Source organism: Mastomys coucha, unplaced genomic scaffold (genome assembly GCF_008632895.1).
Source record: "Mastomys coucha isolate ucsf_1 unplaced genomic scaffold, UCSF_Mcou_1 pScaffold20, whole genome shotgun sequence".
Lineage (NCBI taxonomy): Eukaryota > Metazoa > Chordata > Mammalia > Rodentia > Muridae > Mastomys > Mastomys coucha.
Window position 1 is genome coordinate 59,873,098 of NW_022196903.1, and position 25,440 is coordinate 59,898,537.

At 38.8% G+C, this 25,440-nt stretch overlaps 1 protein-coding gene across 1 annotated transcript in view; it reads left to right on the plus strand.

The window, feature by feature from the left end:
* The window catches only part of Ndnf (neuron derived neurotrophic factor), a 45,567-nt gene extending 21,673 nt beyond the window's left edge, over positions 1 to 23,894 (plus strand). Inside the window, exons 2-4 of the mRNA XM_031382081.1 lie at positions 7,120 to 7,308; positions 12,473 to 12,597; positions 14,586 to 23,894. Of these exons, the coding sequence (XP_031237941.1) occupies positions 7,121 to 7,308; positions 12,473 to 12,597; positions 14,586 to 15,979 (1,707 nt within the window). The 5' untranslated portion in view covers position 7,120 and the 3' untranslated portion in view covers positions 15,980 to 23,894. The remainder of the gene's footprint in view (positions 1 to 7,119; positions 7,309 to 12,472; positions 12,598 to 14,585) is intronic.
* Positions 23,895 to 25,440: the final 1,546 nt, after the last annotated feature.

The following is a 25,440-nucleotide window of genomic DNA, read 5'->3' on the forward strand; positions in this document are numbered from 1 at the left end:
AGATGCGAGTCTGCACTGAAGTTCTAAAGCAAACTGTTGTCACATCAGCTTCTCTGTAGTGTTTGCCTTGTCGCCCACAGCAGCAGCAAATGTGGCATTTTATATTGAACACACTCTTCCTTTAGGACTATGCCTCATTGATTTTCACTTCTACATCAGCTGACTGTACAGTTACACATTTCTACTTTGACCTGAAGAATGTATGCATGTGCATACAGCACACACCTAAATATACCTTAAGGTACATTATTCTTGGACCCTCCTCATCTTTGTCAGTATAGAATGCATGGTAATCTTGAGATGATATTTCAGAAAAAAAAAACCTCATTTCCTCTCTTCAGTTCCTAAGAAAAAGCTAGATAGAGATGGGGATGGTAGACATGATGGAGATGAAGATGGAGGTGAAGGAAATGGGACATAGAGATAGTGATGGAAATAGAGGTGGAGCCAGAGACAGAGAGGGAAAAAGAACTAGAGATCGAGACAGAGATGAAGTGAAGAAGATGGAGAGGGGAGTGGAAGAGGAGAGGAAAAGAGAAAAAAACCTTTTTCTTTGTAACTTTAGTCTGACACATATTGTCCTTCCAAACAATAAAATTATCTCCTGTGTCCATAGCTTGTAATCCCAAAGACTTTGGGACATCCAGGCAAACAATTTCTTCCCTCTTTAGTCTCCACAGGATTTGAAGGTGAGTGTTGTTTAAGAAAAAGGCTTTCAACAACATAGGCACTGGCAGAGATGTGTTAGTATCTCTACAGTCCAGGCAACAGAAACTTCCAGTGCAAACCATGACAGTGACCCTACTTGGTAGTTAGAAAAGCAGCATGCTGTTTTTTCTGGATTGTTAATAGTCATACAGCCATGACGATTGACTTTCTTAGTACAGTGTATGCTCATGCATAGTAGCATATGTATCTATATTTGCATACGTATTTGATGTAGATGTGGAACCATCCTGGCAACTTTTGGCATCTGATTGAGCTACACACATGCTGTGGGAGAAGGTTAACAAGATTCCTTGCTACACACATCGGCACAACATTATCCACCAGATGGCCATGTAAGAAGTCATTGTGAAAGTGAAAGTCTGGGTTTTTAATTATTGCTGCTTATTGTATTGTTTTATTTGGGGGAGGGGAGGGATGCTATTTTTGTTTCTGTTAGACAAAAGGTCTCATTGTAGCTTAGGCTAGCCATAAACTGGTTCTGTAGCTGAGGGTGAACTTGCAGTGCTGACCATCGTACTTCTGTCTCTCAAGAGCTGCGATTTTATGTATATGTCACCTTGCCTGGCCTGATCAGTGTTACTGAATTCAAACTTTCAAGCTGTGGCTGTGGAGAGGCAACAAAGAGAAGCAAAAGAAGTTACGCCATTAGAGGGCACTTTTGTAATTTTAGAAGTCTGTTCTCAGAGACTGACTTAGCCAGGCTTCCTCTGAAGAGGGATGCATTTCCAGTTGTTTATTTAAAGTGGCTAATTCCTCACATGCCACATGAGAGCAGAAAGACTCTTTGGAGGAAGAAAGGGGCCAGGAAGATGGGAGAAGAGAATGGGAAGCTTTGAATGATCAAAAAGTATAATAATGCATATGAGAACTTGGCAATGAAACCTCTTATTTTGTACATTATTAAAAAAAAATGAAGTGGCTAATTCTTAGAATGAAAGTTTTAGAGAGAACACATGGGTTAAAGAACTTTAAAACTTTAAGACTTCCATTTAAATAATCTTTAAGTCCATTTTTGATCAATGAATATAAATTATGAATTAAATTCTACATATTATGCTTGAAAAGTAATGTTTGATTACCATTGGTGCTTTCTCAAAGTGCATTTTGTTAAAAATAAATACTGTCTATAATCTGATAACATCCAACAAATGACTAATACTCATCAGGGGAACTTTCCCCTTCTCAATGTATTTCGTGTTAAAATATTGGATGTTCAGTGAGTCGGACAACCTGAGTTCATTCTCTAGAACATAAATGATAGAAACTTCCAGACATAATAAATAAATAAATAAATAAATAAATAAATAAATAAATAAATAAATGTATATGCTTAAAATACTGAATGTTGAACCATAGTGTGTAATATAATATAAATTCCTGTGTTTTGAGGTTATGTTAATTTTAAACTCTTCTCTGAAAAACCTGCCATGATCATCATAATTGACATGACAATTATGATGGTTGTCAGAAAACAAAGCATACATGATAGAACTATATTGAGAAAATATGACATTTTGATAAATAAAAGAGGAAGCTAGATCTAGATAAAGGTTGGGTAATGGACATCAAATTGCAAATGGAAGAAACAGTACTGAAATCTTCATGTCAAAGCAGAGTAGTTATGTGTTGAAATAATTCAGTAAATGCATCCTAAGAACTAGAAGAAAGGACTAAAAGTTCCCAACATAAAGACATAATAAATGTTTAAGAAAATAGAAACACTAATTATTCTGATTTGATCAGTGTATGTTAAATACATGCATCAAATTGTCATACTGTTTGTCTTAAATATATATAATCGTTATATGTCAATTTATTTTTTAATTTTAAAAAGTTAAGTCTGTTTTGGTTGGAGTCTATTTCAATATTCAAGCTAATAATTGATTTGTCATAGTTATGTGGTTACCTAAAGAAGGTGCAAGATTACTTGGTCAGAGAGACTGCTTTCTGACCCCTGACTCCCACAGGTGATGAAAGAGGCAACTAAGCTTAGGGAATCCTCATCCTTGACAACTGCAGTGATTATTCTCGCTTTCGTATCTCAATGCTTTATCTTCCAAGAATGTTAGGTTGAGAAGCCAACCATCTCTAATCAAAACAAACAAACAAACAAACAAAAATCTTTGAAATGCTTCTAAAATGTAGAGCTTTTTGAGGCCCAGCATGACCTCACTTATCAAAAATTCAACATAAAAAACTTTAATTCATGTACAAAATCATTAATTTATCATATAAATTTACCATTTATTAATTTGCACCATTTCTAATAATCATAGAACGCTGCTTCTCTCCATCTGGGTCTTTTCTAAACACCCAGGCAACATAGTAGGATTCAGTCACTTAATGGAACTGTATAGCTGACAGCTTCATGGGCAGACAGGGAGACAACCGAGGTATCCTGCCCTGGAGTAGCCAAATCCTCTCCACTCTGAAGAGACTTAAACAATTGTCTGGGATCTCCTTTCAGGAGGCAGTTAGGGAACTGCACTACTCAAAGAGGAGTGACCATTATGTTTTATTTGATTAAAATAGGCAATCTTCCTAAGCACATTTTTAATATTTTTTTATTTATTTTATGTATATGAGTACTCTATCTGCATGTGCACTTGCATGCCAGAACAGGGCATCAGAACTCATTACAGATGGCTGTGAGTCACCATATGTTTGCTGAGAATTGAACTCAGGACCTCTGGAAAAGCAGCTGGTACACTTAACTGCTGAGCCATCACTCCAGCCCCTAACAACATTTGATTTCATGCTTAGCAAACACCAAATGCTATTCAGGTTTTCCTTTCAGTGCAGACAATAGTGGGGAAGAGAGAAGGAACGAGGCACCTATGCATCTCAGCCCATCATGTCCTTGCTTGCTAGGGACAAGCTTCTTGAGTTTGACTTGGGTTCATTCAGTTGACTCTTGTAGACTTCTATCAGGATCTCACATAAGCCTGTACTTATACATCAGCATACCTCTAATTCTCATTCATAATCATCGGAGTATTTAAGAGACTTTTTTCTATTTCCTTTACTGTAGTTTTGCATAACATATTTATTTTTCCATAATTATTTTTTTAGTTTACATCCCAATCTCAGTTCCCCCTCTCTCCCCTCCTCACAGTCCTGCCTTTACAAATCCCTTCCCTTCTCTGAGGAGAAGGAGAGGCCCTCACTTGGGTACCACCCAAGTCTAGACATCTAGTTGCATCAGGGATAAGCACATTCTCTCTTACTGAGGCCCAACCAGGCAGTCCAGGTAGGGGAAGGGGATCCAATGACAGGCAACAGAGTCAGAGACAACCCCTGCTCCAACTGTTAGGTGACCCACATAAATACCAAGCTGCACATCTGCTACAAATGTGTAGGGAGCTTAGGTCCAGCCCCTGCATGTTCTTTGGCTGGTGGTTCAATCTCTGTGAACCCCCATGTGCTCAAGTTATTTGACCTGTAGGTTTTTCTGTGATGTCCTTGACCTCTCTGGTTTGCTCAATTTTATTCTCCTCTTTTCCACAAGACTCCTTCAGGCTCATGTTTGGATGTGGGTCTCTGCATCTGTTAGAACCTCTTAGGAGATAGTTATGCTGGGTTATTGTCTGCAATCATAGCAGAGTATCATTAATAGGTCAGGGGTTGGCTTTCTATCATATAATAGGTTTCAAGTTGTGTCAGTCATTGGTTGGCCATTCCTTCAATCTCTGCTCTATCTTTATCTCTGTGAATCTTGCAGGCAGGATAAAGTTTGGGTTAAAGGTCCCACCTCCTTCTACTGGAAGTCCTGCCTGGCTATAGAAAGGAAACCCAAGGGAGTTTGGTGTCTTCCCAAAATGTCATCTGGTTCAACTGATTCATTTAATGCTCACTAACAGAATCCTGTCCATTCTTAGAGTTCAGGGATCATTCATCAAAACCCTCTAGAAAATTGAGTTCCAGAACAGGTGAACTGCCTAAAATCATACAATATAGTTAAAGGCTAGAACCAAATGCTAGCTTTCTCAGTTCTCTGTTAAATTTTCTTTCTATTATAGTTCAACTAAGTAAGGGTGGACAATAAAAAAACCACAACTTTCTTGAGAGATATTGCAAAGTTTAGGTCCTGCTGTTCTACCTGAAATTGGATCCCTCTCTGGCTATGTAACCGGGGTTTCAATTGTATGAAAAGAGGACATACTTCATACTATATACTGAATCCAACTAGTTGCAAACCAGTATAGGCAAAGCTCCAAAACATTTGCTAAACATAAGTAAGGAAAAACAGCAAACAGGGCATTGCATGTAGTAACTCTGTCACTGCAGGTATTTTGAATGGGAAAATATGTACAAAGCAGACAAAAACATGTAGAAGTAGTTAAAAGAACTTTCTGAGCAAGATGACTGTGAAAATCTACTCACACTCTCACTATAAAGGTTACTGCTTTCAAAAACCATTTTTAGATGACTAAAAAATAATTAAATTTTTGTGTGCAGTGTGTGTGTGTGTGTGTGTGTGTGTGTGTGTGTGTGTGTCTGAAAGTGAATGCTACATATATGTGAGTGTCACAGAAGACCAAAACTATTACATTCTCTTGAACTGGAGTTCCAGGCTGTTGCCTATCAGTTGCCCTATGTGAGTGCTGGGAAGAGAAGTTGGCTCCTCTAGAAGATCAAACAGTAAGCACAGTTAACCATGGAGACATCTCTCTCCTTTTCTTTTTCCTTTTTTTTTTTTTGATTGTATTCCAAAAAAACAGAGAGACAAATTTAAAGTCACAGTAATAGGTATTTTAATTTGTATTAGGATCTACTTCATTTCAAATTATTTCCAACATGTATATTTGAAACATATATATTTCTCACTATGAGAAGTACTTAAGTGAAAAAACCTTTATATTTTTTTTCTAATACTTGAATTCCTGGGAAATAATTCTTTACAAAAATTTTTAAGAAAAATATAGAACAGTTAACCAGAGGAACAAAACCTCACTTGTTCCTATCTAGGCTATCCTACAGAAAACTAATTCCAAGAAACACAGTGGCCTTAACAGCAGCCTTACATGTGTAGGCAGTAGAGAGTGAGCCTCTTTTATCGATAGAAGTGAGCAATAAACACCACAGTTGGAAAGACCCCCATCAAGAAGTTAAGACCAATGACTTAAAGGTCTGAGTGGCTTGTTCTACAGCTAAAACATAAGGCTTGGTTTTTTGATGTGCAAATTTGTAAGCAAATTACTTTTGTTAGTTGTAACAATTACATAACAATAAAATAACTTGGTGGCTTTGAACAAATTGTTTTACAGATGATGGAGCTGAGCATTTCAATTTTTTTTTTTTTTTTTTTTTTTTTTTTTTTTTTTTTTTTTTTTTTTTTTTTTTTTTTTTGGTTTTTCGAGACTGGGTTTCTCTGAGTAGCCCTGGCTGTCCTGGAACTCACTCTGTAGGCCAGGCTGGCCTCGAACTCAGAAATCCGCCTGCCTCTGCCTCCCAAGTGCTGGGATTAAAGGCGTGCGCCACCACCGCCCGGCTTCAATTTTTTTTTAAATCCACAATTTATGAAACTCTAGTGTTAAGTAAAATATTATAAAAAAAATTGAGTAAAGTTTTTAGCAAGATTTAAAAAAATGTTGCTAAAGATTTAAAAAGGGGTTGGAGAGATGACTCAGCAGGTAAGAACACTGACTGCTCTTCTGATGGTCCTGAGTTCAAATCCCAGCAACCATATGGTGGCTCACAACTACCTATAATAAGATCTGATGCCCTCTTCTGGTGTGTCTGAAGACAGCGAACAGGGATGGAGCAAGTGGGTTTGACTAGAGCAAGCAGAAGTCTTAAAATCAACTCCCAACAACCACATGAAGGCCCATAACCATCTGTACAGCTAGTGTATTCATATACATAAAGTAAATAAATAAATAAATCTTTAAAAAATGTGTAAGATGTTTCTGCTTTTCAGTGGGTCGCTATCACTTTGGTTGGGAGTGTTTGTTCAATTGTGTCAACGATTAGTATCTTGGCTGCTGAGCAATGGCTGTGGCCAACTGTGGCCATACATTTTGTAAAACTTGAAAGGACTGACCCTTAGTGATCCTCCAAACTTCTGGACACTGGAGGATCATGTTGGCTTTTGTCACAATGAAGTGCAGACTTCCTTTCTTAGGACTCAGGGAGGTCAATGCATTAAAAGTCCTTTCATTTTAAAACATTTTGCTTAGTGTCTGAGACTCTAGTAAATCTATTCTCAACGTTATGAAATAGTTTAAATAAAACACAGGAAAACTGCTTCAAAATTGTGTGTGTATATCCGAGACACGTGCTACATCACTGATTCTGTGTAAATGAAGAGTTCTGACTTGTCAGGAAGTTTCCTACCAGCCCCAGGATCTGCCTTCAGGACTAACGGGAAAACTTGTTTCTATTGCCCAGGATGGAGCTGCTGTTCTGGAGTTTTCTGTGTCTCCTGTTACCACTCACCTCGAGGACCCAGAAGCTGCCCACCCGAGATGAGGAACTTTTTCAGATGCAAATCCAGGATAAGGCATTTTTTCATGATTCATCTGTGATTCCAGATGGAGCTGAAATCAGCAGTTACCTCTTTAGAGATACGCCTAGAAGGTACTGTCCTTGTAGTATTTGTTGATCAATGCCATAAAAGAGGCTGCCTAGAAGACAGGAAGTTTTCAAATGGAGTTCTGAAAATCAACTTATGAGCAGCATTTTCTATTTTCTCTAAGACAGACATAGTGGCCATGCAATTTCTGCTCATTGGGTGAGGCTGGCTGAATCTTCTTGGTTGTACTCTTCTTATAGGTGCAAGAGGCAACACTAGTATTCTTATTTTGAAATGATCGCTTTCTAATTCCTAGGAGAGTAAAGGATTCTAAGACAGGCTCTGTAGGAGTAAACTGAAATTACTTCAATATGATAGTACAAGGAGATAGAATGAAATTCTGAGAAACTCAAGTACTGAAAAACTGACAACTATCATGTCTTTCATGCCACCATAAGCAACTGGGCTTCGATTCTGTTTCTAAATATGCCTCTGTTTGAAAGTTAGACATCTATATCATATACATGTATATGATATACTTGAAATTATTATATTTGAAGTTATCAAAGTGTCATGCTTTAACACATCTTTGCCTTTCATTGTAAATCTTTTGAACTAAAATTATGGGGTCTGAGATGGGTTGGCATTCCAAAACACAGAATTGTCCCATATCACTAACCCACTTTCCAATGACTGGAGATAAGGGATCTTATATCATATTTTCAACTTCATGGAGGGAGAATGGTCTTCTATTTAATGGCCCCATTATCTCATTCTTCAACTAGGCAGTTTCAACTCTGTGATACAGTAACTCTGTGAAGGAATGTAGCAGACTAAGAACTGGCTCAAAGTGAAAATAATTATGAAGCTTGAAAAGGTACTCATGAGACTGAAGACGTAAGATGAAAATGCTTACATAGTAAATGGAGGAGTTGGCTGCACTGGTCTTCATGAAGGCTCAGTTGAGAAAAAGAAAAGATACACAAAGCCACGCATGACTTCAGAGGAATCCTTAGTAGTAACTGAATTGTCACTGAGCTCAGTCAGATTTGTAGCCTTCAAATATTTTAGTGAAGGAGACCAAACCAAAATTTTTCTTTAGGTGGTGTTTTTCCTTTCCCAAATACACTTGGGTTCTGATCTCTTTGTAGTATTCTTTAAATACAGCTTACCAATTATATAATCACATCACTTAATCAAATAAATGGCTTACCCCCTGATCTTCTAAATACTGAGTGAGTTGTAGGTTCAAGGGTGGTACTAAAAATGACATTTTTTTTTCTGCAAAACATGTTTTCATTATTTGACATTGCAAAACTGTCTTTCTTCCCCCTTTCTTTTATTTACTGTTTTTTTTTATCTTTGTCTTTTATTTCCAAAAAACATTTTAAGGCCCTTTGTAACTATACCTGAGTGAATTCTTTGTTTGCACTAGTTAGGTAAAGTTGTAGATCCAAGAAGCAATGTAACTTCGGAGTTGGGGTAGACAGTGGTATGTGCACACCACCATGTTGATGTTCTATCTAGGACAGTTGTCTGGAGGAGTAGAAAAAAGACACAAAATATACATGTTGTTCTCATGCTTACATGTACATTACAAGGGTGGGTGGTTTGTGGTGTTCATCCTTCCTCACCTGTGATTTTCATCTATTCATTTCATTTCTACCAACCTTACTAAAGATGACATGTATGAACATACAGACCTATCACTTCTTATTGTATCTCTATTCTACATGTGTTTTGTGCATGTTTAATAATGAATGCATAGCGTATTGCTGGCTCAGGTTCCTAACTTGAGGGCTTTCAGATGGAATTGTTACCTTAGGAATGTCCTGCTGCTGTTAGTGCACAAGGATCACCTCCAGGAAGGCAAATATCCTGTTTGTTAATAGGTACTGTCTGTCACCAAGTTACTAACACACCATTGCTTAGCTAAGGAAAGAAACTGCTCTCTGAAAGCAGCAAACACATCAGCTTGTTTTTGCCTCTGGCATTGCTATCCTGTACTGCTCAAAAATCCAAGAAACAAACCATGAAGTTCCACGCACTGTTTGATACTGTGTCTTTTGTCTGTGATACGAAATGGCTCAGCTTAATATTATCTCTGCTAAAGGACTAAAAAAAAACCCTTCTCTTCAGAAAGTAGGCAGAATTAAATGACAAATATTTTGACATGTGTATGAGCAACTATGGTAAGTGGTATATCAGACTTCACATAGTAAATAGTGAAATTATCCTGCTATTTTTTTAAGATGATTGTCCAGTATTATTTTTAAGGCATTGCATATGTTTAACATGTTCCTCACTCTTTCTTCTTTTGCTCCACATCACCTGACATCTCTAAATTTATCTCTGAATAGCAAAGAGAAAAACTTCTATTTTTGTTCAGATTCTATGTATTCAAATAGAAACAGATTCTGGATATAATATCCTCAGGCCTGACTAATGAGATTGCTGTTAAGATTCCTGAGTTAGCTCATTGACTTAGTATTCACTCATTCAAAAATGTCCAGCAAGTGCTTGCTCTATGCTCAAATCTGTGCTAGCATGCTGAGAACAGGGCAAATTACAGTGTCAATGAAAATGAGTTCTAAGTGGGCCTCGGGGGGAATGTGAGATCAAATAATCACACAGATGCATTAGGCACAAATTGCAATAAATGTGACAATTGGAGACCATAGGTTCGTAGAGAGAATTTCCAAACCTCTTCTGGAAGAAGTGAGGAAATACACTTCTGAAGAAGTAGCATTGAAATGTGAGTAGAGTATAGAGGGGGTTCTCAAAAAACGCATCTCAAAGACCCAGGAATGGGAAGTGTTTCAGAGAACACAGGAGTCCTGTGTGGTTACAGCACAAATAAGCCAAATAGATAGAGACAAGAGCAGAACCTGGTGAGGAAGGAAGGCAAGATGTGTCTGTGAAAGCTTGACCATGGGATCAGTTAAAGACTGACCCAAAGCTAAAATTTAAAGCTGTGAAGAGGCTCAAAGCTGAAAAGGAAAATCTATGTGGTTTATCCAAGTCCATGGGAGGTCTGTAGAGGGGTATGACAATGATTTGCCTCCTCGAGGGAAGCCTTAGCTTAAACGTAGGGGCCTGACAACTGCTCCTGTGCACAGGAGGCTTGTGAGTTGTGCTTGGGGAGTGGTGTGTAGTGCCTGTGAGACATAACGAGGCTTAGACAAAGGAAAGGAACTCTGATGTCATCAGCCATGTGTTGAGTTTTTCTCTCCCATTGAGAACGGGAAATTGCACGTACTTCATTTTCAACCTGTGGCAAAAGTTGGAAAAGGGTGATTCTTGTTCTGTTCACCCAACATTTCACCAGGTTTAGAAACCTGGAATAGAGTTTTGAATAGAAATTGCTCCTGTTTCAGTGGAAAGAATAGTTAGAAGTAATAAAATGATTCTTAACAGTGGAAATCATAATTGGTTAATTGTCTCAACAAATAGTTTTGAATTATTTCAGTGTCTGAATATATACCAATGAAATAAATCGCTACCCTCTTATAGCTGTTAGTCTAGTTGAGGGAGACAGAAAAATTAAAAAGGAATAAATGAGACATAATATGTTAGGTGCCAATAAGTACTTTAAATATAAAAGGAAAGTGACACTCATTAGCAAGAAGTATGAAATACTTTACATATGGAGTCCAAGTGGATTCACAGTGGTGCTGGAGTAGAGGGCTGAAGGAAGTGCTTGAGCACATTCAGGCCTCTGTCTCAAGGAGCTCTGCTAGACAGAAGAGGTGCAGAGTCCAGGTGCTGGTATACATGCACCACAGACAACAAAGCTCGGAGTGACACAGTGGCAAGGCACATGCACTTGAGGTGGATCAGGAAAGGACCTGAGAGATAGCATCAGCTCTGTTGCTTTTACTCTGCAGCTCACATATCTCAGAGGGTTTTGAGCCAGGGGAAATGCTGTGTTTGAGATTTACAAAACCAGGAGCCTGATCAGGAGGCCATAACAAGTCTCAGGCAAGAGGGACTGAAGATTTAGAGCAGCCAGGAGAAAACAGTAGTGTCTGCATGTATTTCAAAGCCAAAGTAAAACAAAACAAAGCAAAATCAAAAAAGCAAACAAACAAACAAAACACCAAGAGAGACTCTAAAATGTTCATCTGGAGTGACCAGAAGTTAATCTACTGAAAGGGGATGGGCTGCAGAAATTCAGATAAGATTTCTTAAGTTTAATGCCACTGTCTTACTGAAGATGGAAAGAATTTGGGCTGGAGATTTAAACCTGAGAGTTGTTAACATGTGAGAGGTAAATTTGGGTGTCTGAAGTGATATGGGAACAAGAATAGGTAGAGAAGGGACGCTCATGTGAAGACCCAGGCTCACTAGAGAGACTGGATGCAGGAGAGGTGATCAGAGAGAGCAGAGTAGGAGTTGGGTACCGTGGTCAGCCTGGCATGTGTGCTGGTGGTGTGCATCTGGAGAAGAATCGAGGGATGCTGAGCTGAAACAGCATACAGGAAATGAAGCCCACCCACCTCCATCTTCGTAGAGCCTGTGAGCTAGTCCACTCCTACAGCAGTTTCCCTCATTTGCAAGGTTACAGCCTATGAAAGATAATTAAGTAAAATTATAAAAGAAATTTAGTGTTAGAATATGACCATTTTTATAGGTTACTGATATTTTTATTCTCCATGAAATATCTTCTGAGGTACCTTGAAAAATGTCTGAGATAAAAACAAAGAACAGAATGTTTTGATTTTCATTCAAATTCTGTTTTAAATTTTCAAACATTTTTAATTCTACATGTTTATAATAAATAAATAATAAATATATGTGCTATGTTATCTTGCAATCTAAAGGTACTATGGTTTTAGGGCTATAATGTTGGAAACTGATTTTATGACATAGCAGATGACATGTCAGAGTAACATCAGGGTAGCACAAACATTTGTCCAAGCACAGTGCTATAGGGCACATCGGGAGTGCTTAGTGGCTATGACTTATTTCATGGTGGAGGCCCTACAGATGGACAAGAGTTCATCTTGAACTTAGAACAGTTGGTTGAATCTCCTTTTGTTACCTTCATTGTATTTGTTGATATTAACTTTGGCTACCTATTTGCATTTGGACTTTAAACTCGTGGACTTTCATAGTTTCACTTTCTCTGAAAAGTGTTAAATGAGTAAAACTGAAAACCACGTGGCTTTTCTGGTAAGTCTTGATTGTCATTATTAGAATCATCATAGGGTCTGAACTTTCCCATAGGTATTTCTTCATGGTTGAAGAAGATAACACCCCACTGTCAGTCACAGTGACGCCTTGTGATGCACCTTTAGAGTGGAAGCTCAGCCTCCAGGAGCTGCCTGAGGAGTCCAGTGCAGATGGATCAGGTAAGCAGCTGGATCCACCTAGCCTTCGAGCTCAGAAAGACGGTCGAAAGCCCTCTGAAGAGCACAGCCTTCTACAAGTAAGGGAAACAACCCAGTTATACATGTGAACAGAGCTTGAAATGAAGAAATGGCATGAGAGGATGGTGATCTAATTAAAGTAAAAGAGGCAAATAGGGGTGTGGAGGTGAGCAGCTTGGACAGCCTCTGTGTCTAGTCTCTGCAGGCCTGTCTGCTTACTTGCAGCGTCTGAAGCCCTAGGTGCTTGAGTTTAGCCTCAGATGTTCATTCTGGCTTAGTTGTTGTGGGGGTCTAACAAAAAAAAAATCTCTCCATAACTGGTGTTGCGGCTCAGACAAGGTGAAGAATGTCTCATCTCTAGGGAATAGAGGGTGCATCAAAGAAGCAGAGAGGCATTTAACAGTGTTTAATGGCCAGAGTGAAAAGTAAGTTTGCTCCTGAGAGGCTCTGACAGTACCTGACTAATACAGATGTAGAGGCTCACAGCCATCCATTGAACTGAGTACAGGGTCCTCAATGAAGGAGTTAAAGAAAGGACCTATGGAGCTGAGGGGTTTGCAGCCCCTTAGGACAAACAACAATATGAACTAACTAGTACCCTCAGAGCTCCCAGGGTCTCAACCACCAACCAAGGACTGCACATGAGTGGGTCTGATTGTTCTGGCAGCATGTGTATAGTAGAGGATTGCAAATTCAATCAATAGGAGGAGAGGACCTCGGCCCTGTGAAGGTTCTGTGCCCCAGTGTAGGGGAATGCCAGGGCCAACAAGTGGGAGAGGGTGGAGTGGCAGGCATGGGGAGGGAGGAGGCAACAGGGGTTTGTTTTTGTTGTTTTTGTTTGTTTCTTTGTTTTTTGGAGGGGAAACTTGGAAAGGAGAAATTTACATGTAAATAAAGAAAATATTTAATAAAAAAAAGAAAAGCAAGTTTGTAGAAGTAAAGAACTAGTCACTTAAAGATGATAGAGAAGTTGGAAAGTAGATAGCAGAGATCAAGTGAAAAACAGCTGTAGCTCCTTCTAAGGGAATCTTAACTGAAAGATAAAGATCTGCCATATGCACCTATGAGAAGGATGCTTGTAAATTATAGTAGTCCAGTAATCTTGGAAGGGCCCACTGGTAAGTAATAAGACTTATAGTACAGGATCTCTGACATTAACAAATGTGACAGTTCTATTTTTCCCAGAATTGTAGAATAAGTTCATTCTACACACGTAACTTATGGTAAGAAGCTGAAAAACAATTGTTCACTCTGCTCACCAGTGTTCCATCAGATTCTAGAAACTGTATGCTTATGTCTGCATTGTGTTGATGTTAACAATAGCCAAATATTTTTCAATGGGAAAAAATAGACTCCTTTTGTACTATCTTGGGAACTAATTCTGAGCACTGGTCCCTAAACACCCTTACTGGTGCTTTATACCCTATATTTTAATTAGGTCATCCAGTTCCACTAACAGTCATGAAATAAGAATAATAGCTGACCATCTGCAAGCAACATGTTTGAATCATTTTAATTCACATCAGATTAACAGTCTCTAAAATGTTTAGTCTTTGACCTAACTTTTCCTCTAACTGGATTCTGTCCCAAAGAAGAAAAATGTTATTCATATATGGGCATCATTTAAATAATAAAAGATAAACCAATAGTATTATTTTATGACATAAGCAGAAATAAGGTTCTAAAACTAGAGAGTTGTCTAGATTCATATATGTATGACAATATATTTTATTGAGTTATTAATTGTCCTCCCCCCAAAAAAAAGCATAGAAGAAAAAACTGGAAAGAAGTACAGAAGCAACTCTGTGGTGAGAAATTAGTGACCTCATGTTCAACTTGCTTCCATTGGTGCTATTGTCTCAGTTAGGAATATGTCATGCCTTCGACATGAAGATATGATGTTTGAAAACACAATCCAAGACTGGCAATCCTCAGTAACATGCAGCCTATATTTCTCCCTTGTTCTCCAGGTAACCCAGAACCACTTGACCAGCAGAAGCAGCAGGTGACTGATGTGAAGGGTACAGAACTGTTCTCCTACAAGGGCAATGACGTAGAGTATTTTCTGTCTTCAAGTTCCCCATCTGGTTTGTACCAGTTGGAGCTTCTTTCAACAGAGAAAGATACACATTTCAAAATATATGCCACTACCACTCCAGAATCTGACCAGCCATACCCTGACTTGCCATATGATCCAAGAGTGGATGTGACCTCCGTTGGACGTACCATAGTCACTTTGGCCTGGAAGCCAAGTCCCACAGCCTCTATGTTGAAACAACCCATAGAGTACTGTGTGGTCATCAACAAGGAGCACAATTTCAAAAGCCTCTGTGCAGTGGAAACAAAGATGAGTGCAGATGACACCTTCATGGTGGCGCCCAAACCTGGCCTAGACTTTAACCCTTTTGACTTTGCCCATTTTGGATTTCCAACAGATACTTTGGGTAAAGATCGCAGTTTCCTGGCAAAGCCTTCTCCCAAAGTAGGGAGAAATGTCTACTGGAGGCCCAAGGTTGACATTCAAAAAATTTGCATAGGAAATAAAAATATTTTCACAGTCTCTGACCTGAAGCCGGATACCCAGTACTACTTTGATGTCTTCATGGTCAATACCAACACCAACATGAGCACAGCTTATGTGGGTGCCTTTGCCAGAACCAAGAAGGAGGCGAAACAGAAGACAGTGGAGCTCAAAGATGGGAGGGTCACAGACGTGTTTGTTAAAAGGAAGGGGAAAAAATTTCTGCGGTTTGCTCCAGTCTCCTCTCACCAAAAAGTCACCTTCTTTATTTACTCTTGTCTGGATGCGGTTCAAGTCCAAGTGAGAAGAGACAGAAAGCTGCTTCTGTCACAGAACGTGGAAGGCATTCGGCAGTTCCAGTTAAGAGGAAAACCCAAAGGAAAATACCTCATTCGACTGAAAGGCAACAAGAAAGGAGCATCAATGTTGAAAATACTGGCTACCACCAGGCCCAGTAAGCATGCATTCCCCTCTCTTCCCGAAGACACGAGGATCAAAGCCTTTGACAAGCTACGTACCTGTTCTTCAGTCACAGTAGCATGGCTTGGCACCCAAGAAAGGAGAAAGTTTTGTATCTACAGAAAGGAAGTGGGTGGAAACTACAGTGAAGATCAGAAGAGAAGAGAGCAAAACCAGTGCCTTGGGCCAGACACCAGAAAGAAGTCAGAGAAGGTCCTTTGCAAATACTTCCACAGCCAAAACCTGCAGAAAGCTGTGACCACAGAGACAATCAGAGATCTGCAGCCTGGCAAGTCTTACCTACTGGATGTTTATGTCGTAGGACATGGGGGACACTCTGTGAAGTATCAAAGTAAACTTGTGAAAACAAGGAAGGTCTGTTAGTTACCTTGAGTGAAGATCGGTAGAAGTCCAGGAAAGACATGGAATCACACTGCCTGTACCTGACTACTCTTGTGACAAACAGAAGTTGTACTTGAAAGAAAGGGTAACAACATGTGTATATTGATGCCTGTCTAATGTAACATGGAGACTTGTACTCACACATACCTGTGGTACTTAGGGTCCATCTCTCTAATGCTGGTTAATGTCAAAGGAAGAGGGTATCTCAATGGATACCACCCCTTGCTTGGACCATTGCATGAACTGCTTCTAAATTATTTTATTACCTAAAATTTTAAAATATGCCATTCATTGCACACATTCACAAATACAAATAATTCCTCTCTATAGATGTTAGGGGAAATTTATATATAAATATATAAATATAAATTATTTTATAAAGTCTGTTTTAAATGTTGGTGTTTCTATTATTGTAAGCTATTAAATTCTTTCTCTGTTAAAGTATAGATCTAATCTAAGATTGTATCACCCTCTAAGCAGTAATATTGTTGTAAATTCTTATTCGTTCAGTAAAATGTTTAAATGCTGTCTGTATGTATCTCATGTAAAAAGTTGATATACACTATATTCATGTATATAAAATTAAGAATATTAGATTATTACACTGTTCATTTTCCCAAGCAGTACTGTGGTATATTCAATTAGTTATCTGTTCTTAAAAGTGTGCTCTTCTGTAAGTTGGCACCAAAATTTAGTCTTATGTAGTAGCTAGGAGGGAATGTTGCCTCTCTCGACCTTTATTGGCATCAAGAGCTGGTTATTCAAGTCTGGATTTGGGAACTCAGTGGGAGCCGATGAACTGTAATAGGCTTATTTGAGCATAGGACAAGCCAAACACTATCAACCTGATAAGTGATCATTTTAAACATTTATTTTCCATTTGCTTAAATTTTGGCAAATCTTTGAACCGCTAGCTGAAACAAGCAAGAAACCCTGATTAGGACTTTTGTCAATCACAACACAACACTACATCAGCTGTTTACAAGATTTACAAAGCACTGCTGCAGGTAATTTTGAGTTTTCAACTATTTTTAAAGGTAATTTTAGTGTAAAATACAAGTCTAGCAAATAACATCTGCAGGCTCTTCCAAGGGAGCATGAGGGCATGGTTTATCCTCTACAGATTTTAGTTGGAAATCCTAAGGCATCATGAGACTACAAAAGCAAGATTCAGAAATGCTTGTAATTGTTGATCACCTAAAATAATATGATTTTAGGAGAATGTTACTGCCCACTACCCCCTTTCCAATTTATAAAGTTGAGGAAGTGGTAGAAGTGGATGCAATGACACTGTGAGATCCCTTCTGTCATGAGAAGTTGCCATTTGCAAAATCCTGATTCTACCTACTCCTTACATTCTATGGCTACACTGGGGACAGGCACAATGGTTCCTGTTTTTGCTGACCACTGCATGCCGGCACAGCTTTGCTGGTGAGAGCTCACCAGCAGCATTGCAATGGAGTATAGGATTACTGTGACAGAGATGGGGCTTGTAGATCCCTAAGACTTACCTTAAGAGAAAATACAACTGTTATGGCATACCCTCTAAATCCTTGGCAGTAACTTTCAGCAAAATTATTCCATCCATGCAATGCAGAAACAATATCTGAAATAATTTTTTGAAAGCTGATAACTATATACTCAATGCTTTATTTAAGAAGCTTCAATAAAGGAGAGACTGACAAATTAACACCCAGAGAAATTATATTCAGCTATAGATGTGGGAAAAACAGCTTCCTAATGTTGCTGAGCAACTTGTAAGTGGGACTACAATGAATCAGATTACTGTTGCTTTGAAGGTCTGAGGTCTTGGATACTGCCTAATTCCCAGCATCTGGGAGCCAGGTTGAGCTGATCTAATCAAGCTTTGAGTTTTCTGCTAGGTGTGATGGTAGTTTCTTCATACTGTGGACAAATACAAGAATCCTCTAATGACCCTAGAGGGAAAAAATGACTTTTCAAACTAAGGAAAATTAAACACACATCATGAAATGTTTACTACTCACAACAAAGGGGAAACCTATGAAAATCATGTCTTGCTACTCACTGATGCAGTAAGATTTCAAGAGCATCCAGGCAGATTGGGGACAAGAAAGGAAGACTCATTCGTTTACATTTTAACTACAAGCTTACTAATATTAAAGCAAAACCTGGCCTATGCTAATCTCTGAATGAACAATAGATACTGAGGTGGATGATGCTCAATGCCATGTAGAGACGGATATTGAAAAGAGAAGGTTTTTGAGATATTTAACTCCTTATCTTTCCTTTTCAAGCACAATGGCAGAGAAAGGACAGAATATATTTAAGACAAGATTAACAAAAAATAGAAAAGTTTTACCCAAGTGTGGTGGTACACAAATGTGTATCACGAGATGGAGGCAAATGGAGTTCTGTGAATTTAAGTTCAGCCTGGTCTATTTAATGAGTTCCAGGCCCACTAAGGGCTACAAGGTGAGACTCAGTCCAGGAAAATGAAACAAAGCAAAACAAACAAACAAATGGTTTTATAGTTGAGTTAAGCAAGTTACTACGTAGACTCCAAAATGCTTTCCAAATACAAGTCACAAATTTTTGTTTGAAAAAATGTTCATTCATAGGTTAGTTTTTAAAAGTAGTCTTTTAATACAATTATTCTTAAGTTCCTTAAGAACTGTGATGTCTATAATTGATTACTTCAAAGTTAAAAGAAAAGAATTTTGAAGATGAATTATTTCTAATGTATGTTTGCATACACAAAGTCAAGTCTAGAAGTTTATTAGTCCATTTATCTATGTATATGCAAACATACATTAGAAATACTCTGTCTCCAAAACATATAACAGAATTTTAAAAATTAACTTGTAATCAGCATGTAGATTTTTATGTCTATGAATATTTTGCCTGCATGCATATCTCTGAACCAAGTGTGTGCCCAGTGCCTGTGGAAGCCAGAATTGGGTGTGAAAATATGAGCGCTGTGGGTACAGATGATTGTAAGCCATTAAGTGGGTGCTAGAAAATGAACCTCAGTTCTCTGGAAGAGCCAGTGCTCTTAATCACTGAGCCATCTCTCTAGCCCCATGTTTTTAAACATGCACTCAAAGATTAGAGTTAAAAGGACTTATACAATGCTTGATTTGGTTGCCCAAAACCCATCTGAAATAACTAATATTTCTATGTCCTGAATAGTCAAGTAGAAAGATGAGTGTTCAGTTTAATGTGGAAAATTAAAGACATACTTATTTCTTCTTTAAAAAGTTTAAAAAAGATTTTTTGTATATGTCTAGATGTTCTGTGTGCATACAGGTTTCTTGTGTCTTCAGAAGTCTGAAGAGGGCATTGGATCCCTTGGAATTGAAGTTACAGATGGTTGTGAACTGACATGGGGACTTGGGAAATTGAATTGGAGTCTTCTGGAAGAGCAGTAAGTGCTCTTATCCATTGAGTCATCTCACCAACCTGATAACTTAGTGTGTACTGACTACTTTGTGAGGCTTGGGGGTGGGTACATCCAGTGAAATTACACACAAACACATTTTCGCCATCAATTTGGTGAGTAGGAGTTTAATAAAAGATCCATTCTAGCACTTCCTTCCATAGGTAAACCAGCCTTACCCCATCCACCTTATAATGAGGTCTACTCAGGACACCAGCCTGGTTACTTAACTCCCTTCCAACACCTTATCAACAGTTCCACAGATATCTAGCAATGACATTCCACTTTACAAGGAGGAAAGTGAAGTCTCCCCAGGACTGGAACCTTTCTTCCCAATTTACTGCTTTTTCAGGACTTGGTTTTAAGGATGAGTTCACTTTAGGAAGCATACAACAGCTTACCCAGTTTATTTCTACAGACCAGCTGGCTGAACAGCAAAACAAGAGAAAAAAACATGCTGGCTGACTTGAACTAGCTCATTGGGAAATCAAGACTCCTGCTTCCTTTCCCACCTTAATAAGGTGTCATAGAGATAAAGTCTGCTGGGAACCTGCCCTCAGCTTCTCCCCCCAGGACCAAGCTGATGTGGCTCCATGCAGATGTCAGCTACCATCTATTTGTCAGTTTTCTGAGTTGTCTGGGAGGCATCAGGACACATCCAGCACTGGTTTTCCTCAGGGAACTTTGCTCAGAAGAATACAAGGTAGTGTGCTATCTCAGCCCTTGTTGTCGGTTTGAAAACAGGAAGTACCAGAGAGAAGAGCAACACAAACAATAAAGTACAGAAAGAAGAGCAGGTTTACCAATTTCCTTCTCTCAGAGGCCCAGGAGATAGAGAGAAGTGAGAGCTGTAAGACAATAAGTTCTATTAAGATTTTGCATGCTGTCCTACATGAAACTCACGCTGGAAATTCTGACCCAAATTACCATCCTCTGTTAAAACTGTATCCTACTGACAGAAACTTTTCATTTCCTAGGGATGCCCAACGTATGTGTAAACATGATTGGATTAAGTTCTCTTTACACCTTTCCTTTCCAATCATGAAAAATATGCTTATCTATTTAGGCCATTTAGAACAGCCTTTTATAGTCACCTATATTTCTTTCATAGATAGTTTTGTAAGATTCTTCTCACTTGCAAATGGGAAAGAAAAGTTGTTGATGTACTGCCTAGAAAAATAATTGGCCCAAAATTGAAGGACTGAGTCTTAGGCATGCCGACATTGCTTCACTGTCCCTACGTAGGTCTCAATACAGACAGGAAGGGACCAGCTGTTGTGTGGGAAGGGACCCTGGGTCCTAGTCAGATCTGAGGAGGTTTATACTGTTCTGCACTACCATGTTTTCACAGTTGTAGGGATTACATCCAGAGGCATTCAGACCAAGGATGCTACTGGAACAAAGCCACTACTCACGTCACTGCCTAGGAGAACGTTCCAGGAAAATAGGTCTTCCTGAAACTTGTGAGAAATGTGTTTTGAGACTAAGCCAAGGGCAGACATAGGAGGCAACCTCCCAGAACAGATTAAGTAAGGGAATTATGTTTGAGTAGACACAAAGGTGTAAATCAGAGGGATGGAGGAGATCAGTGCTGATTGAGGGTGGCAGGGGGCAGATAGTGCAGTCGAAAAAACAAGACCAAACTGAAAAAGCAACTTGAATGAGCCTGCTGTTTCAGGTTGGGCCCAACATAAAACTGGACTATTTAGGCAGCAGTTTCTAATAACAGTCTCAGGATTGTTTTGATTTGCATTTCCCTGGTGAATAAGGATGCTGAACATTTCTTCAGGTGCTTCTTCATCATTGGAGATTCCTCTGTTGAGAATTCTCTGATTAGCTCTGTACCCCATTCTTTAATTAGGTTATTTGAGTTGTTGTTGTCTAATTTCTTGAGTTCATTATATATTGTGGCTATTAATCCTCTATTGGCTGTAGGATTTTTTCTTTTTTTTTTTTTACCCCAATCTGTAGGTTGCCATTTTGTCCTACTGACAATGTCCTTTGCTTTACAGAACCTTTCCAATTTCATGAGGTCCCATTTATCAATTGTTGATCTTAGATCCCAAGCCATTGGGATTCTGTTCAGGAAAAATCTCTCTGTGCTGATGCATTCATGACTATTTGCCTTTTCTTTCTATTAGATTCAATGTATCTGGTTTTATGCTGAGGTCCTTGATCCACTTGGGCTTGAGCTTTGTGTTCCCTCTCTTCCTCCCTCCTCCCTTCCCTCCTTTTCTCTCTCTCCCCCTTCCTTTATCTCTTTTTCCCGTCTCCCCCTCTTCCTCTCTTTTTAATCCTTCTCCCTCTCACTCCATCTTTTCATAAACTGCCTAAAATTAGTTTCCATTCAAACTATCATGATTTGGAAAAAAGAAAATATGTAGTTCTTTTCTTTAATTGCCTCTTGGTATAATCTCTCCAACTATGAAAACATGGTAGGATAATATAAGCAGTTTTTAGGGTGACCCTTACAAAGCCCCAAGGTATACACAATTAAGCATTATTCTAACAAGATTTTGCTTCTGAGAAAAATGATCTATACTAAGCAGAACCAAGCATTTAGTACTTGGGACACAGAAGATCGATTGAGGTGTTTATAAAATATACTCTGAACTGTCAAGGAAAACTAAGCGTAGGAGTGCCTTTTATCACACTGGATGGAATTGTCACACAGTGCTAGTCCAAAGAAGCACAGGGGAAGGTCTGTTCTGAATATTCTCTGTACCTGGATCTGAGGAAGAGGCTTGGAGGCTAAGAACACTGGCTGTTTTTCTATAGTACTTGAGTTCAATTCCCAGCACCTACATGGCAAGTCACAACCATTTGTAACTTCAGTCTCATTTCCAAAACCCTTTTGGAGTTTTTGCAGTCACCAGGCATGAATGTGATACACAGACATTATGCAGACAAAACAGCCATACACATAAAATAAATATATTAATTTTAAATGTGTCTGAATGCAAAATAACTAGATTATGACTTAACCATTCCTATAGTAATGACAATGGGTATAGATAGCTATAAGCAGTTAACAGCAACTCTGTAGTCCAATGCTTGGTTTCCACGTGGGTCAGCAGTGGCTAAACCTTAGCACATTTCATGCTTCCTGCATTTTCTGGATATGGTAAGAGCTTGAAGTGAGACAAACAAGTACACATACATTTGCTTAAATACAGAAATAATATTCCAGCCATTTTATCATGGCAAATGTTTTATAGGCCATTTAAATTAGTAGCATTAACTTTCTATCTCCTTATGGGTGTAAAGCTTGCCATTTCTGTCTCTCAGCCATAAGGTACAGGCTGTTGAATTCCTCAGTCTTTCACCAACGCAAAACACGATGCTTCAGAACAAGGAAATAACAGAAGTCTGAAACAAAGGTACTGAGTCACAACACAAACAATTCATTGTTGTACAGGTCTGAGTGACTAATGTGAGAGACTTGGAGCTTCAGTACAGCTGTGTGCTGCTCTACAAATCAGATGCCAGCCCCATGGGCAGGCATTTCAGGAGATCCAACTTGAAGTGGACAGATGTGTACTGTGTTCTAGAGATTTGGGTACCAAAACACATGGAACATTCATGTTCTGCTGTGGAAATCTAGGAGAATCAGAACTACTGTTTTTAAGAGTTCATAGACTGCTGATTGTCCTTCATAATGCTCACTCTGACTTTCACAGTCTCCATAGCTTACCCATATTAAAAAGAGGAAAATATTCCCTTATTCTGCTGAGCTTTCTTTTTCTTCCTAAAGTCTTTATAAGAGAAATGAGAGCAGTAGAAATGAAATGTTGGGTGTTCTTTTAAAAAAAAACATCTGGGAAATAAACTTTTTTATTTGTAAAATTAGGGCCATGATGGTCATCATGTTTCCTTCTGGAAAAGCAGGGGAAACGAAGTTCACACTGATTGCTGAACATTTGAAACACAGTAGTTCAGTGATCATAGCAATGATCAGATGGGGCTGGGGTTGCATTCTTGTTTACCAAAAGGAAAGAACAAAGAAATGGTACAATGTACCCAAGACCACAGGTTAAGATATAGTAGAACCAGGATGTGTGAGAGTCTTCCGGCTTTGAACATGTGCATCTCTCTGTTCACCCCTATGGTTATAAGTGGTAGTACTTATTCATGAGCCAGAATTTCAATAGGATAGGGTACTGGGAAGTCATATGAAAGAAAAAAGGAGAAATTAGCATGCTGGAAACTTGCCCTGCACATTGACACAACACCTGTGAGATGAATAAATGCTGGAAACATGAGACAGAAGAGAAACCATTGACAAATGGTTGCTGAGTTTTTTTATATTGTGTAGAATTTTCCTATTTTATACTGTGTCATATGCTACCATAATAAAATTGGCTTGTATTTGATTCCATCTGTTAGTGTATAGAATTTGCTGCAATTCTCATATATGATGTGAACGTCTGTGATATGTATTAATAAAGGTATCTTCGATGCTCCTGTTCAGTACACAAACAGCTGCCTGTTTCTGTCTTGCTCTGTGCATATTGCTCTTCTCTGTTACTTCTTTCTTTAATACAAGGTATTTGGGGTCTCTTCACGAAACAATGCCAAGCCTTGTGTTGAGGGCTTTATCTTGAGTTGAAGCCCTGTGTCTTTGATCCATGTGACCAATTTCTGAAGTAGATTCTATTGGTCTCTACATTTTTACTGCTAAAGAAACTGAGATCAGAGTGGTTGAGCAACTTTCCAACTGCCTGCTGCTGGTAAGAGTAGCAGCCATAGTCAAACCCTACAATTGGTTACAAAGCCAACACTGGATGGACTGGTTTTGATTCTCTTCCTTGGGGAATGATCATCCAACTTCCTTCCATGAAACTCTCTAGCTCTAAGTTTGTTAGACCACTCACTTTTCTATAGGACTTTCTGGGATGACCCATCCTGAGCTTGCTGGCCATATTCTCGTTTGCTTTAATATACCTTTGTCCCCACATAGATTTTTCCATGCTTGATCATGCTTGATTTAAGGAGTGCACACACAAACACTGCCTTTGATCTAGCCTGAACTTTTTGGCTTGCATGGAAAAGGAGAAAGCCAGAGACAGGATTTCAGCACAGCCTGTGTGGCTTTTGAGTCAGTTACTGAGGTTTAATGGCTGACGTTTTCTGAACAAAGAGTGGATGCTGACACACTGCTGCTTCCGTTGTGCTCCCCAATTGGAAAGCATTTTTGATTGCCGATGTGTGTGTAGTAGATATGTACAAACTACATCACTGCCACAAGTGACACAAAACTTGATTCTTCCCTCTCATTCTTCTCCACAAATTAGATTATTTTTAACAGTTTAACTTGAATTCTGATATTTTTGCTTCTATGCGTGCATGTGCGTGCACACAGACACCCACATTGCAATTTCAGCATATATAAAATTATACTAAATAGTTCTTCCTCTGAATTTTTCATTTTTACATGGTATTTTGACCCATATTTTATTCAAGTTTGATTTGATTTTTAAACAGTCTACTTTTCCCTGACAGCTGTTCTCATCCGTGAAGGTGTGTGTTATGTGACCACATGGTGGAAGCCTGAATCAGTCCCACTTCTATATAGCCTCTCCTATGCTCACTTTGTTACAGAACCTTCTTCTACAGAGAATTAAACTAATTCCAGAAACTGCATTTGTTTTCAGTCTTTTAGCATCTTGGTGGGGATGCCTCCCTGACAATATGATTCTTATGATCAGACTTCTATGCTCAGATGCCAAATTTAAGAAAATTACTTGAAAGCCCCAGTTCAGCGATTTTTACTTTAACATTTTCATTACATTACTGAATGAGGTGATGCTGTGTCTCTGGTTCATACCAGTTTAGTTGGCATTTGGAATATTAAGCTGATACTCTTGTTTCTAATCACTCCTGTATGCATGTGACTTAGAAGTTGAGGTAACAGCAGGCGCTCCTCTGGCCTCTCATTTACCATCCACACAGCTTCTAAGTTATGCCCACATATATTCCAGCAAGGGTAAAACCAATTTTATTTTTCCATTTTATTTCATTGTGG